The 13,829-nt window shown below is 50.9% G+C and overlaps 1 protein-coding gene across 1 annotated transcript; it reads right to left on the minus strand.

Moving 5' to 3' along the window:
• Nucleotides 1-247: 247 nt before the first annotated feature.
• Nucleotides 248-4,073, minus strand: LOC115315946. Its single transcript, XM_040214474.1, is given in 2 exon segments — nucleotides 248-2,968; nucleotides 2,970-4,073. Coding segments are annotated over 2 exon segments (3,825 nt in total).
• Nucleotides 4,074-13,829: the final 9,756 nt, after the last annotated feature.

Consider the following 13,829-nt stretch of genomic DNA (forward strand, 5'->3'; position numbering starts at 1 on the left):
CTTTTTTCATTCATGAGTGAACGCTATACTTCGTTTCAACTTCGGTCCGAGCGCGGCCTGTGTTATGAGCCGAAGGGCCAATCATACAGCACCAAAAGCGCAGCGTCATGGCGTGCTCTCTTCGCATTATAGAACTAGCCGGCAGAGGAGCCGTAGTAGTAGTAATAAATCTTTATTTGCCCGGATGGAGTGTTAGGCGATCGGTGTCAGCTGCCCCGCGAGGGGTCGCCTTCCCCGGTCGTCTTCCTCAGACGGCGGTTTGGATCCCCTGGATCTTGGCGGCGTCCTCGGCCCAACGGACAACGGCTTCTTGGAACTCCTGTGATGAGGCCTTGAGGAAAGCGTCCCAGTCGTCTTGACTGGTGACTGCGGAGATCTTGGGATACTTCGATTGATCGAGTCGTGCGCACTCCCACAGCATGTGCCGCAGGTTCGCCTTCGCTCCACAGAGCTTGCACTTGGGGGAGTAGCGGTCCGGGTACCGCTTGTGGAGCGTGGAAGGGTTCGGGTAGGAGTTCGTCTGCAAGCGTCGCCAGGCCACCGTCGATGCCTTGTCCAGCGCGGCGTGCGCCGGCGGGTAGCGAGCGCGATCGCCCGCGTAGTAGTTGAGGACGTCCCGGAATGTGACCAGCCCGTGTCTCCCCGCCAACGACGTGGTGGAGGGGTCCAGCCTTACGCCCGCCCGGCCAATCAATCCTCGGGCTGCGCTGTGAGCCTTCTCGTTACCGGGAAGAGACGAGTGAGCTGGGGTCCAGATCAGCTTGATGGGAGACGTCGCGGGGGCGAACCCGCGCAGAATTTTGACTGCTTGTGGCGATACACGACCCTTGGCAAACTGTCGGATGGCCCGTTGTGAATCGCTCACAACAAAGCGCGCCTTGTACGTGTGGAGAGCGAGGGCGATGGCCACCTCTTCTGCCGTTCCCGGATCCGTAGTGTCAATGCTGCAGCTCGAGACGAGGGACCCCCCGGCATCGGTTACAGCAGAGACCATCTTGCCGGTGCCGTAGTCGGCTGCATCTCCGTAGTAGACGTCACGTTCCTTGCTGAGGAGGGAGTGTAGAGCCCGAACACGCGCACTCCTGCGACCCTCGTGGTGTATCGGGTGCATGTGCCTCGGGATGGGTTGGATGAGGAGCGCGGTCCGGACCTGCGTGGGAACGGCGCACTTGGGCCCAGTCTGATTGTCGTAGCGAATGCCTAGGCTGCGGAGGATATGGCGACCTGTCGCACTTCTCGTGAGACGTTCCATTTGAGATGGGCGTTGAGCTTCCACGATCTCGTCCACCGTGTTGTGGATGCCGAGGGCCGCGAAACGGTCGTTCGAAGTGGAGTCGGCTAGACCCAACGCCCTCTTGTACGACTTGCGAATAAGACAGTCGAGCTTGGTCTTCTCTGCTACCGCGAGACGAAGGAACGGGAGGACGTATGCCATCTTGCTGACGACGAAGGCACGTACCAGTCGGACCAGGTTACGTTCTCTCATGCCAAATCTACGGCCGGAGATCCGCGAGATGAGTCGTGTGATCTGGGAGGTCGTAGCCTTGAGCGAGTTGATCGTCTCGTAATTGTTGCCGTCCGCTTGGATGCGAAGCCCGAGAACCCGGATGCTCTTAACCGCCGGAATTCGGACTCCCCGCGAGTACAGCTCGATGTCTGAAGGGAGCTGTTTAGCTCGAACCGGTTTGAGGAGGAGGAGCTCTGACTTCTGGGGCGAGCAGACGAGGCCTCGAGGCGTCACGTAGTCTTCGACCGCGTCGATCGCCGCTTGAAGCGTGTCCTGGATTTGGCCATCGCTGCCGCCAGCCACCCACAGCGTAATGTCGTCCGCGTAGATGCTGTGCTGAAGGCCGCCGATGGCTTCCAGGCGCTCCGGGAGGCCCAGCATGGCCGTATTAAATAGGAAAGGAGACAGGACAGAGCCCTGGGGGGTGCCCCTGACGCCCATGGGAATCTCTTCAGAGGTGGCACCGCCGATCGAGATTCGGGCTGTGCGGTTCGTGAGAAAGTCTTGGATGTAGGCATACGTCCGGGCTCCAACCCCCAGCTGCTCCAGGCCAGCCAGGACCGCGTTGTGCTTGATGTTGTCGAAGGCTTTGGTAAGGTCCAGGCCGAGCACGGCCCGCGTGTCCAGCCTAGAGCAGCCCTCTCCGTCTATGATCTGGTGTTTGAGACGCAACATGACATCTTGCGTCGAGAGGTGTGGTCTGAAGCCCACCATCATGTGCGGGTAGAGAGCTCGATCTTCCATGAACCTGTTTAGTCGGTTCAGTACGACATGCTCCATGAGTTTCCCGACACACGAGGTGAGCGAGATGGGACGCCGCGCGTCGATGGAAGACTTCTTTCCGGGCTTGGGAATCATCACCACCCTCGCCGTCTTCCAGGCCGGAGGAATCTTTCCGTCGTGCCAGCACCTGTTGAAGTAAGCCGTGAGCTTGTCGACCATGTCGTGTTGAAGGTGTCGGAGCATCTTGTTTGTGACTTCGTCGGGACCGGGAGCGAACTTCGTTTTGAGGTCGCGGATGCCAGCGGTCACTTTGAGGGTTGTGAAATCGGCGTCCAGTACCTCGTTAGGGCTTCCCGCGTAGAGGGTGGGCGAGCGGGGCGGCGTGTCTCCCAAATATCTTTGGCGGACCAAGTCGATGAGGTCCTCTTCGGAATTTCCGCTTCTTCGGAGGATCTCGCACATACGGTTATGTTGCGCGGCCTTGTTGCCTCCCGGGTCGAGGAGGTGTCGAATGATATTCCACGTTTTTGGCACGTTGGGCTGCCCGTCGAAGCTGTCACATAGATCTTGCCATTGCTGTTGACAGACGAGCTCGGCGTGCTCTTCGATAGTGCGGCTAAGCTGAGCGATGCGTCGGCGAAGCGATCTGTTCTTCTTCTGTGTGAGAAGTCGTGTCTCGAGCTGTGTCTTGGCTTCCCAGAGGTGGAGAAGGCGGCTATCCGCCGCGTCGAGACCATCCGTCTTCGGGAATCACCTTGGTGGCGTGGTCAGCTGTGGTGCGGATCCAGTTTGACCAGAGGTCGATGTCCCGGATTTCGTCGACGTGCTCTTCCTCGAGAAGCGAGCGGAACTTGTCCCACTCAACGACCGTGCAAGGTTTGCCCCTGCGTTGAGTCGGGCCAGCCGTCGCATCGATGCGGACAACAAAGTGGTCGCTTCCAAGGTCTTCTCCCGTGTTGCTCCATATTACCTCCTTGACGTGCTTCGTAAAGGCGAGGTCCGGCGGGGTGTCGTTTTGTCGGATGTTCCCCCGCCGGGTGGGTTGGTCCGGGTCGGTGAGCAGCGAGAGGCCGGACTCGTGGGTATCTGTCCAGAGATTCCTGCCCTTAACGCTTTCCGTCCCGTATCCCCAGGCCGGGTGTGGTGCGTTAAAATCTCCCACGACGAGGAGAGGCTGTTTCCGGGCGATGTCCAGCGCCGCGCGGAATAGCTTGGCAAACTTGTGCTTGGAACGAGGACCGCTATAGATGTTCAGCACGAAAAGACTGCGGGTGTCCGCAATCTTGGGGGCGATGATCTCGATCAGGAGATGGTCGATGGTCGAGATGCCAGTGTCATGGAGGATTACCGGAGCGTTTCTCTTGACCAGTGTCTTGACTTGCGTCTTCTCCGATTTGTCGCACCCGAACGTCACGTAGCCCGAGAGCTTGGCTAGGCGCCTTGGCTCTTGCAGCGCAATCACGTCCGGTCGGTCTTCGACGGGGAGTGCATTTATGTGTTGTTGGAAGTATCCGCGTTTCTTGCCGTAACCGCGACAGTTGCACTGCCAGACGATGTAGGTTTTGGATTTACGCACGGTGCTCGTGCGGGTGAGGTGGTGTCGCCCGGAGGCGGTCGAGTTGTGAGGCGAGACTGGCGAGCCATGTTCGGTTCTGCAGCACTTCGGCAAAGGCTTGGTGGATTTCCTGTTGAACGGACGGGGGCCGAAGAGCCTCCCTCTCTCGCAGGTGCAGGTGATTTGGATCGTGTCGCCATCTTGCGCTTGACAGGTGGGGACGTTGCTGCTGGATCTGGTGTCGGGGGTGTCGTCCCGGCTTGCAACTGGTGTCGAAGGTTGGCGCATTCCTGCTCCGTCCGTTCGAGTCGGTAACCATCCTGCGAAGATCGTTCAAGTCCGAGTTTCTCGAGTTGTTGGCCGTCTTGTCCTTGCTCTCGCGCGTCGGCTCGCTGGCGGGCGGCGCACCCCATTGAACGGTTTGATCCCCTCCAACCCTTTGTCGGGACCGGGAGCGGCTTCTGCTAGGCTTCCGCGGGTTTTGCCGCTTCGCTGGCGTGCGGCTCCACGACCGTGACGCGGGAGGGAGAGGAGGGAAGTCGATTGAATTCGGCTGGAATGGCGTGCGCTGTTCCGCAGCCTGTTGGAGACGGTCCCACTTGCGCTTGACTAGGATGTGCGGCATCTTGTAAAGAAGCTTGCATTTCTTATCCCCCGTCGGATGACTCTTGCCGCATATCCCACAGGATGGTAGGCAATCGTGAGTGGGTGCCGGGTTGAGCGCGTAGCACGCGTTGCAGCGGCGATCTGTAGGGTTGGGGCAGACATCCCCCCTGTGTCCCACGCTGCCGCAGGTTGCGCAAATCTCTACCTTCTTTCTATAGATGTAACATCGAAAGACAACGTTCTCGTACCGCACCCAAAAGGGTACACGGTCACCCTCGAAGAGAATGAGGACGGAGTGTGAGCGTCCCATGTAGTACGGAGGGGTTTCTGCTGTGAACGAGATTCTCTAGAATGTCTTGCTCGGAGTCTTCCTGCGGTACGCCTTGAATGACGCCTCGTTGGGTGTTGTCGGGAGGAACGACGTAGGCGGCGACTTCCCATTCCTTCTCTCGGTACGTGTACTTCGTCAGTTGACTAGCGCGTGGCGTTTTCGGGGCTCGGGGTGCTATAAGAAGCGTGTTTAGGTGCTCGTTTAGCCGAAAGGTGTCCCTAGCTGCCATGCCGCCAGTCACGTCCACCGCTAGTTGTATGCTACGCTGTAGCGTCACGCAGTCCCCCGGTTTTAGTTGAATGCCCCCGCGCAATCGAAAGACCACCCGGACGTCATCTTCCGGTAGCTTGGGAAGCCTCGGGGTTTTCTTTCCTCTAGCTGCTCTTTTGGGCGCTAGGCCAGTCGTCTCGAGTTGATTCTGGCGGGGCTGCACCGCTGCGTTTTGCACCCTGCGCCTCGCATATGCTTTCTTGATTGCGTCTTGCCAGCCGCTGTTAGGCGCGTGGAAATCTTCCGGCGAAATCTCGTCTCCGTCCATGATGACGCAAGAGTGAGTAGAGCTTACCGGTGTGTGTGGTAATCCCTGCCTGGCAGTCTGGTCCCACTTGGACTCCGGAGGACTCGAAGGGTTTCCACTCGGTGTGGCCATATAGTACTGTTAGGCTTAGCGAGGCGACGCCCCGCTTCGGCTAGGGAAATCGAAGTTTCTCGGCGAAAAACGGGTCGAACACCGAAAAAATGGTATCCAAATGTTCCGCACCACTTCCGCCGTGCGGTAGCGTAGAAATAGTGGCACAATCAAGCAGATGACCTCAGGAAAAACTGATTAGTGAGCGGAGCCATGTAACACACGTCTTGCACCTGCGGCCGCTCGCAGCGCCTCCCCGCAAAGGAGCAGGCACAGAGAAACGGCGAATTCCGGCTGGTCCTATCAACTGCAGAAAGCACGCCATGAAGTTGTGCCTCTTTCGCTGTTTGTTTGGCCCTTCGGCTCATAACATCGGCGGCGCTCGGACCGAAGCTGAAACGAAGTATAATAACTGCGAACACTAATAACTGTTCTTTTTAAGAAACGGAAAGGATAAGTTACTTTTTGAATTGTTCCGCAGCTTTCCGGTTCAGCACATATAAAAAAATTACTAAAATCATATTGTCTACCGATAGCGTCTGAAAGGCTCCTTCGGAAATCCTCGCGCTTTCTGCGGGGAGTAGCAGCAGAGCTGAGAACAGCGCTCGATCCAAGCGCTTAATCTCGGCGAAGAGCGCGATAAGAAAGCGAGCCGCCATGGCAGCCGCCTCATGGCGCTGATAGCACGGACCGGTTGATGGTTCATATCGCCTGCGGCTGTACGCACCAAACAAGAATGTTGAGCAGGACATCTCGTAAACCCTGATATGGGGAACGATAAAAAAACGGACGAACACAACAAAACATAACAATAACTTTTATTGGAAGTAAGCTCGAGTGGTTCATGATTATCGTGTAAGAGTTATTAGGTTAGTAATAGAATTTAGTCATCGAACTCTCGAAATATACCACAAAGATAACGACTGCAATAGGAGCATTTATTAGGATATAAATAACACATCTCATTCGCTCGATCATGTAGTATCGAATCTTCTATTTCAAATACAGAAATAAAAAAACTCCTTAAATGCGAGAAGAAAACACTACAAACAAAAACTGGTTGGTTCCAAAATATTTGAAAAGGAAGAAAAGCAAACCAGATTAAGTTAAAGTAAGATTAGTCGCCTCATGTTCTGCTCAATGTCAACCTGAGGTGCCGACCAATCAGTTAGGCAACTACAAAATTCATATTTCATTTCAACTCAAACCTCAAAAGCGTCTTCATCGTTTTGTCGCCTCAAATAAGTTCGGAGAACTAATGTTGTTGTTGCTGTTTTTATACTGTGGTAAGAACAAGGTGATGTTTGCTTTATTTCAGCTGCCTCCTGGTGTACACGGAAACGAAGGAAGACAACTGGCATGGTTATGCCTACGCCTCGGCATACGCCTTTTTCAGCTTGTCGGAGAAGTGTCGAACGCCCACGCTGCCTACCTCATGGCGCTTGGAGCCTATAATGTTAATAAAGTTCAGTCGGCACTTACGTGTGCCTTATTTAAAAGGGTAATTCAGCATGACTTCTTCCGCCCCCCAGGTATAAAAAGAAAAATATTAGATCGCTAAAACCTTTGCATCAGGTGAACTTTGTTGAATGACTAAGTTATTGACCGATTTTGTTCTATAATTATAGATGTTCAGCCAACTTCACACTTGATTTCCACGCAGAGGCTCAGGGTTCAGTTTCTACCACTGGACTGCCTATAGTTAGCCATTTGATTTTCCGATAAATTTGTTTGACGTTCCAGTGAAACCTTAGAGCTTATCATTTATTTTTCTCAATAACCGTCCCTACCATAGTGTTGGTGTAAAGGAAGCCGAATGGTTTCAATCAAAGAGGCAGTTTATCACTAGTGTAAGATCCTGTTCTCCCACTCACATCGATGCATGTGACACTAGTTATAATTAGGGTTCGGCTTTTTTGGTTTAAACCGATAAAAACCGATAAAAGTACGCCGAATTCATTTTCGGAAATTCGGTTTTAACCGAAAACGGTCAGTTTTTAGACGCGGCATTTTCGATTGAAACCGATAAAAATACGTCGCATTCATTTTCTAAAATTCAGTTTTAAGCGGAAACGCTCACTTTGACCTTCCAGTCGTACCGCAGAGCCGTGGCGAAAAAGTAGAACGACAGTGTCTATCGAAATGTGCCCGAATTTATGGGATACACGGATGCCATCACGACGTTTTGGTTTGAAAGTGCCGCATCATCGATCCGAACGTGAAGTCTGAAATGCCCCATGACTCCCCATATACAAGCGTGTTTTTTTAACTCATTGTAAAGAAGACTGACTTGATGCAAGCTCTGCATGTTATGTTGTGCTTCAAAACGTCGCACCGTGTCTTTTTTGGCGGTCACAATTGGTTGACTGGCTGATTTTGGCTCAGGCAGCTCTTCATCTCCTCAGCCTGCCAGTGTCCAGTGTTAGCGTTGTGAGGGCATTCTCGAAGCTCAGGGTCATATTAACAGGGAAGAAACAGTGCGGATCAACGAGGAAAACTTGGGAATGTACATGTGTGTGTAATATAATAAGATCACGTAATTTTGACGTACAGACGGTAAAGTTCCATTTTTTTTTTTGGAAATAGGCTTTATATATGACTTGTCTGTACTTCTGTTTTTTTCTTTTTTCTTTTATAGTTGCGCATATTTGCCAAATAAAGTGTCCATTTCTTTTTCAATGTATCTGTGCCGTTATTCTTTGAATGATCACAAATATCAGAGCAACAAGGATCATCTGATCCGGTGAATGTTGGTGTTTATTGTATATTCACCGAAAAACGCCGATAAAATTTTGTGGGCATAAATATACGCCGAAAAAAACCAAAACTTGAATTTTAAAATAAACACTAAGAAAAGTACGCCGAATTTTGAAAAAAAAAATAGAAACCGAAAACGAGGAACCCTAGTTATAATATCTTGTGTTGGCATATGTTCGCCAGGTGAAATCTATCCCGGTAGTTCACCCTTTCGTCACTTGCTACCTCTGTTGCTATCACTGTGAACTCCGGAGCGGCAGAAAGGTCTTTAGGTTGTCTCATGCCAACCCAAACCTTCCACCTTCAGTGATGATATGGCGTCACGCGAACTTCGAGTTGCATACGCGCAGTCAAAGCGCTACAAAAGGATTATATACAATTTCATCCTGTAATATCGGAAATACTTAAACACCCTCCCGCGATTGAATCTCTTAATTCATTTCGACCACTAATGAAACATTCACAACCCAAGCAGCACGCCATAATAAAGCCTAACTTGGCTCAAGTTTGGCAACCCTAGATACATTACTTGGGCCTAATAAACTTTGCACCAAGGCGCTTATATTTGGCCCTAATTTGATATAGAAATGTCAAGTTTGGCTCGTTTTCTTTTTACCTGTTGTCAACATATTTGGCAAAGAGCCAGGTATGAGTCACAAATTCCACGTTACAGCTGAACAACCGCAAGTGACATCTAATTCATACAATTGTTTCTGTATCCAAAGAAGCAAGGTGACAAGCCAACAACCAGGCATCGAAGCTTAACTCTGGCACTTGCTCCGCAATTTAGGGCCGAAATGCCCGCACCCTGTAAAAGAAAAAGAAGTTTGGTCACACTTCGACTTTTTGGACTGCTTTCAGGACCCTGAATTGTCACACAAAAAACACGTTTACTCGAAACAAATTCATTGGGCTGGCACGCTCCCAGTTAGACGCCCACACATATACAGCGAACACACGATGCAGATTCTGAATGTCAAATCGAGAACAATGCAAGGCCTGTAGAAGATACCACAGCTTTGCGACAAAAAATAAATTACACACTAGCTCTCACGAAAATAGACAAATGGCACTGGGGGCCGCTTTCTCGCGCAGCCTATCAGTCTCTTCGCTCCACAGACCTGTGCTGTCACGGTTGTATTCCAAAGGTACGCCAAGGTAACGGGTGGCAAGGGTTGACCACGCAACGTGAGCGAGAAATTTTGGCTTCGATACCTATCGGCCGCGCTAAAAACTCGAACATTTAGCCCAGTTCACGGAACATCCGGTCCGAGAACAAAAAATTTGGTGATTCCAACGGCCTTTTCAATGCTCTCCTTATCTGTGCAAAAAATAGCAATGTCATCCGCATAAGCCAAAATGCGAACCTCACGCGCATTCAAAGTAAAACCGCGAAAATGATCACTCTGAATGACATTCAAACAGTATGGTTCAATATGCAATGCAAACAGAAATGTCGAAAGCGGACAGCCTTGCCTAACCAGATATTTTACAGGAACGCGTTCACTGACTCGCTCATTAAATATAAGACTCGTTGTGCAATTGTAATATGCCATTTGCACACCTTCAAATATAATGGGTCCTATATCGATATGCTTCAAAATTTGGCTTAGAACGTCATGAGACGCCCGGACGAAGGCCTTTTACAAGTTAACTTGTGACATAGCAACTTTGCGCAGCTCACTGTCACAACACTCCAAGATACTGCGCGCAACATGAAGGTTGGTCAAATAGTCCTACCTTATGTGTTGCACAAGGCCCAACAAGACTCGTTATCACACGCCGCAAACGGCGAGCTAGGACTTTCAATAATATTTTATAGTAAACATTAGTAAGGCTTATTGGACGGTAGAAGTTAACACTGCGAAGCTTAACGCGGTCGTCACATTTTGGGATTAACACTGTGTGTGTGTGTGTGTGAAAAGGAGGGGGGGGAGAACTTTTCTTTCATATGCCTCGGTGAAAACTTCGAGTAACACGGATGGAATTTCATCATGTTGAAATAACCTGAGACTGGGGTAGAGAAGAAGTATCAAAGCGTAGAAGGGACAGAAAATAGACAGGACGACGTCTCACCAGTTCGCCTGCACCGTTACGATTTTTTCTATGGAATTTCATGTTTAAATGTTTTGTAAAAACCAGCAGTTAAACCATCTGGGCCTGGCGATTTTCCGCGTTTTAAGGCATCTATCGATTTTGTTACCTCTGACAAGCTGATGGGTTCGTTTAAAAAGTCCTTATCGATTACGTCAACCTTTGGCAGTAGAGGCGAAAAGTCGCCTATAAATCCTGAGAGTGGTAAGGCGCTACAACTAGACAACTTCTTATAGTGTTCAAGAAACGCCTCTTCGATATGAGTTTTATTGCTGGACAACATCCCAAGGTGTTCTATTTCGACTACATCATTAGTTCGCGCGTATTTCTTTTCCGCCGCCACCATTCTTTTTGTCCGCTGCTCTCCAACCAAGAGACGCTCTGAACGCGCCCCTATTGCCGCCCCCTTGAATCGGTCGCGGTCAAGACTCTCGAGTTTGGCTTTGAAGTGGTTAATATCCTTAATGAAAACGCCAGGTACTAGGCATTCTTCCTGTAGCAGTTTGTCTAAGTTTTTCCGATACTCCGATTCTTGATTCTTCTACTGATACTTGAGGATACATGTTCTTTCAAGTGCAGTTAATTTCACCTCCTGTTTAAATGTCTCCCAGCGCTCGCCTGCCCTGCCTCCTTTCAGTTGCACGTCGCACCAAATTGTCTTAATACTAGAAAAAAAATAGTTCACCCTTCAGAAGTTTTGCATTCAATTTCCTAATTCCTATGAGGAATCGGATCACTCTTTTTTTTACCTAATTGAAATGTTACAAGGCAGTGATCGCTAAAAGCAACGTAGTCTACAGAATAACCCCGACATGAATACACTACATCCGATGAGATATACGCCAGGTCCAGTCTAGCGCGACTGGCTCCCTGAAAGTGCGTACAGTTTGACCGCGGCACACAACATGCAAACGTCTTCGAGAACAAAACCTTCAATGATGTTATTTAATTCTAGGGTACTGGCATTCCTATAGCGCGTCCTGCTGGACCTGTCCTCAGCTCGGCAGACACAGTTAAAGTCACCCAAAATAATGAGAAAGCGGTCGGGCTGGCGATGTTGGTAAACGTTTAAAAGAAAAAAAGAACAGGCGCTCCTTAGCCTGATTTGGTGCATAAACACAAATGACGCGCCCATTCATTTCCCATAACAAAGAAATCGCACATGACAAACCTCCCAGACGGGCAGGTCGTGACGGTTTGCACGGCAGCCCCTAGAGATTTTCTGAGGAACAGGCAGCAACGAGCCGAGAAACCAACGGCATGACTCACGCAGACTTCATACCGAGGACGGCGACGAAGCGCTCGTTCTTACGGACGTGTTTTTCCTAGCTCCGCCGACATATGTTTATAAGTCCGAGATTAAAAGGCACTCGCGCCCCGGTAAAGAGCCCCATTCATCAAGGGGAACCCTCCGCCACCCTCCGACCGTCGATTTTGGATCCGGGAGGGGCCAGTTTGTTGAATATGGAACCCGAGACTATGGACACCTCGCTAAACCTAGCGTCTGGAATGCGAGGCACGAAACCTTAGGCTGCCTCTACAGGAACAACCGCGACCACGGCGGGCCCATCGACGGAAGGGCTTTAAATTTTACTGGACAAGAACACCCTCGGCATATTGAACGAATTTGGAGTTGCGAGGGAAGATATGGAAAGGCTCTTTGTGAGCTTCTTGACCTACCTCGCGACCGCACAGCAAGGAAAAGGCGTGCAACCAGCCGCAGCAGAAAAGGTGAGCTCAAGCCTTGGACAAGAATATACCACGATAGCTCAAGCAGCACAATTGACAAAGACCCCGTTAAAAAGCCAGAATGCTAAACATAATGGGACAGAAGCCACCCTTTTGGCGGAAATTATGGAGGACAACTCCTGGACACCAGTCCAGAACAGGCGCCGCCGTAAACGCTCACTGACGTCTATCGAAGAACCTGAGAAGAAAGCCGCTGCTATGTCCATCGATGAGAGGCCAGAGAGTAAAACTACCAGGGCCATTGTCCTTAAGCCGGTATGTAAGGAAGCAGTAAATGGCTTCAGAGCCAGGGACATCAGGCAGGCCGCGGAAACGGCAGGAATCGAAAGCCAAGAGGATTTCAAAATCCAGTATCAGACAAAGACCAACACTATCGCGCTCACTACGCGAGAAGAAGGCACGGCAGAAAAGCTGCTACGGCTTAACGCAATAAAGAAGAACGGCAAGCAGTATGCAGTTTGCCCCTACAGAGCAATAGAGAAGAACCAGATCCGCGTTGTCATATATTCCCCGGGAGACAACAGGTTAAGAGACACCAGAGACGTTGCTCGCAGACATGAAATGCGACAAGGCAAGGATTATCGCCGCCCAACTTATGGGTAAAGGCACAAGCGCAGTGTTAGTTACCTTCGAAGGTAACAAACTGCAGAAGAAGGTCGTCTTCTGCCAAGCAATATTGAGCGTGAAAGAATACCGCCCGCGCCCGAACGGGTGCTTTAGCTGTCACGAGCTCGGGCATAAGGCGGATATCTGCTTTCGCAAAGAACGAAGGTGCGGTCAGTGCGGGAACGTGCACGACGAAGGAATGGACGAGTGCGATCGTGAATTAAAATGTCATAACTGCGACGGCCCACATCCGGCCACCAGTAACGACTGTCCAAAAATAATTCCGGACAAAAAGAAGATGACACCCACACCTCCGGCGCAAAATAGAGTTACGCTGCAGCTGCCAAGGCCATCACGGAGCGACTCAAGGCATCGGGGAAAAACGATCAAGACGAGCGTCCGACATGGACACCGGAATGAGCGAAATCTACAAACGACAGCAGCCAAGTCAGCAGGCGTCAGACTTCGACGCCGAGAGAGCGATGAATAAATTCAAGAACGACGTACACATCGGCTTCAAGATGATCTTCGAGGCCATCGGAGAGATCAAGAAGGAGCTGGCGTTGCTGCGACATGGGAAGTAACTCCCATAGCAGTACAGGACAGGCCACCACGGAACAGACCCGCATTGTCCAATGGAATTCCTGCACATTTTCGACCAAAAGTGCAGAGCTGAGGTTCAGATTCGAGAGACAGCCGCCGCCGGATGTGCTTCTTCTTCAAGAAACACGAACCCCGAACCTAACGTTCCCCTGCTATAGTTTCTACACGAACCCGACCATAGCAACTACCCCAAGACCGAGCGAAAGGAACCCAGAGACGAAGAAAGGCTGGGCAGCAGTAGCAGTCCTGCGGCCCAAGAAGAAGATAGCGCAAACCAGAGACCGGTTGCAATGAACACCCGCACGCCAGAAGAGGAAGGAATGGAAAACCCACTAAATATGGGAGAACTAATCGAGGCAATCTACTCGGCGAAGACCGGTAGTGCTCCTGGCCCGGACGGGGTAACGCACCAAGCTCTAAGAAACCTACCGGAAGAATCGAAGCAGAAACTGCTCGACAAATACAACACAGTATCGGAAGAGGGTAGGCTACCGAGAGCCTGGAAACTCTCGTGGGTCACCCCAATACCCAAGCCGGGCAAACTGCTTGATCGCATTGAAAATATGGGACCTGTATCTCTAATATCTAATATCTGTAAGACGATTGAGAAATTCGTGCTCAGAAGGATACAATGGTATTTGGAAAAACACGAACGCCGGGATCCCCGGCA

The sequence above is a fragment of the Ixodes scapularis genome, unplaced genomic scaffold (assembly GCF_016920785.2).
Source record: "Ixodes scapularis isolate PalLabHiFi unplaced genomic scaffold, ASM1692078v2 PGA_scaffold13__105_contigs__length_92229423, whole genome shotgun sequence".
In the NCBI taxonomy this organism is placed as follows: domain Eukaryota; kingdom Metazoa; phylum Arthropoda; class Arachnida; order Ixodida; family Ixodidae; genus Ixodes; species Ixodes scapularis.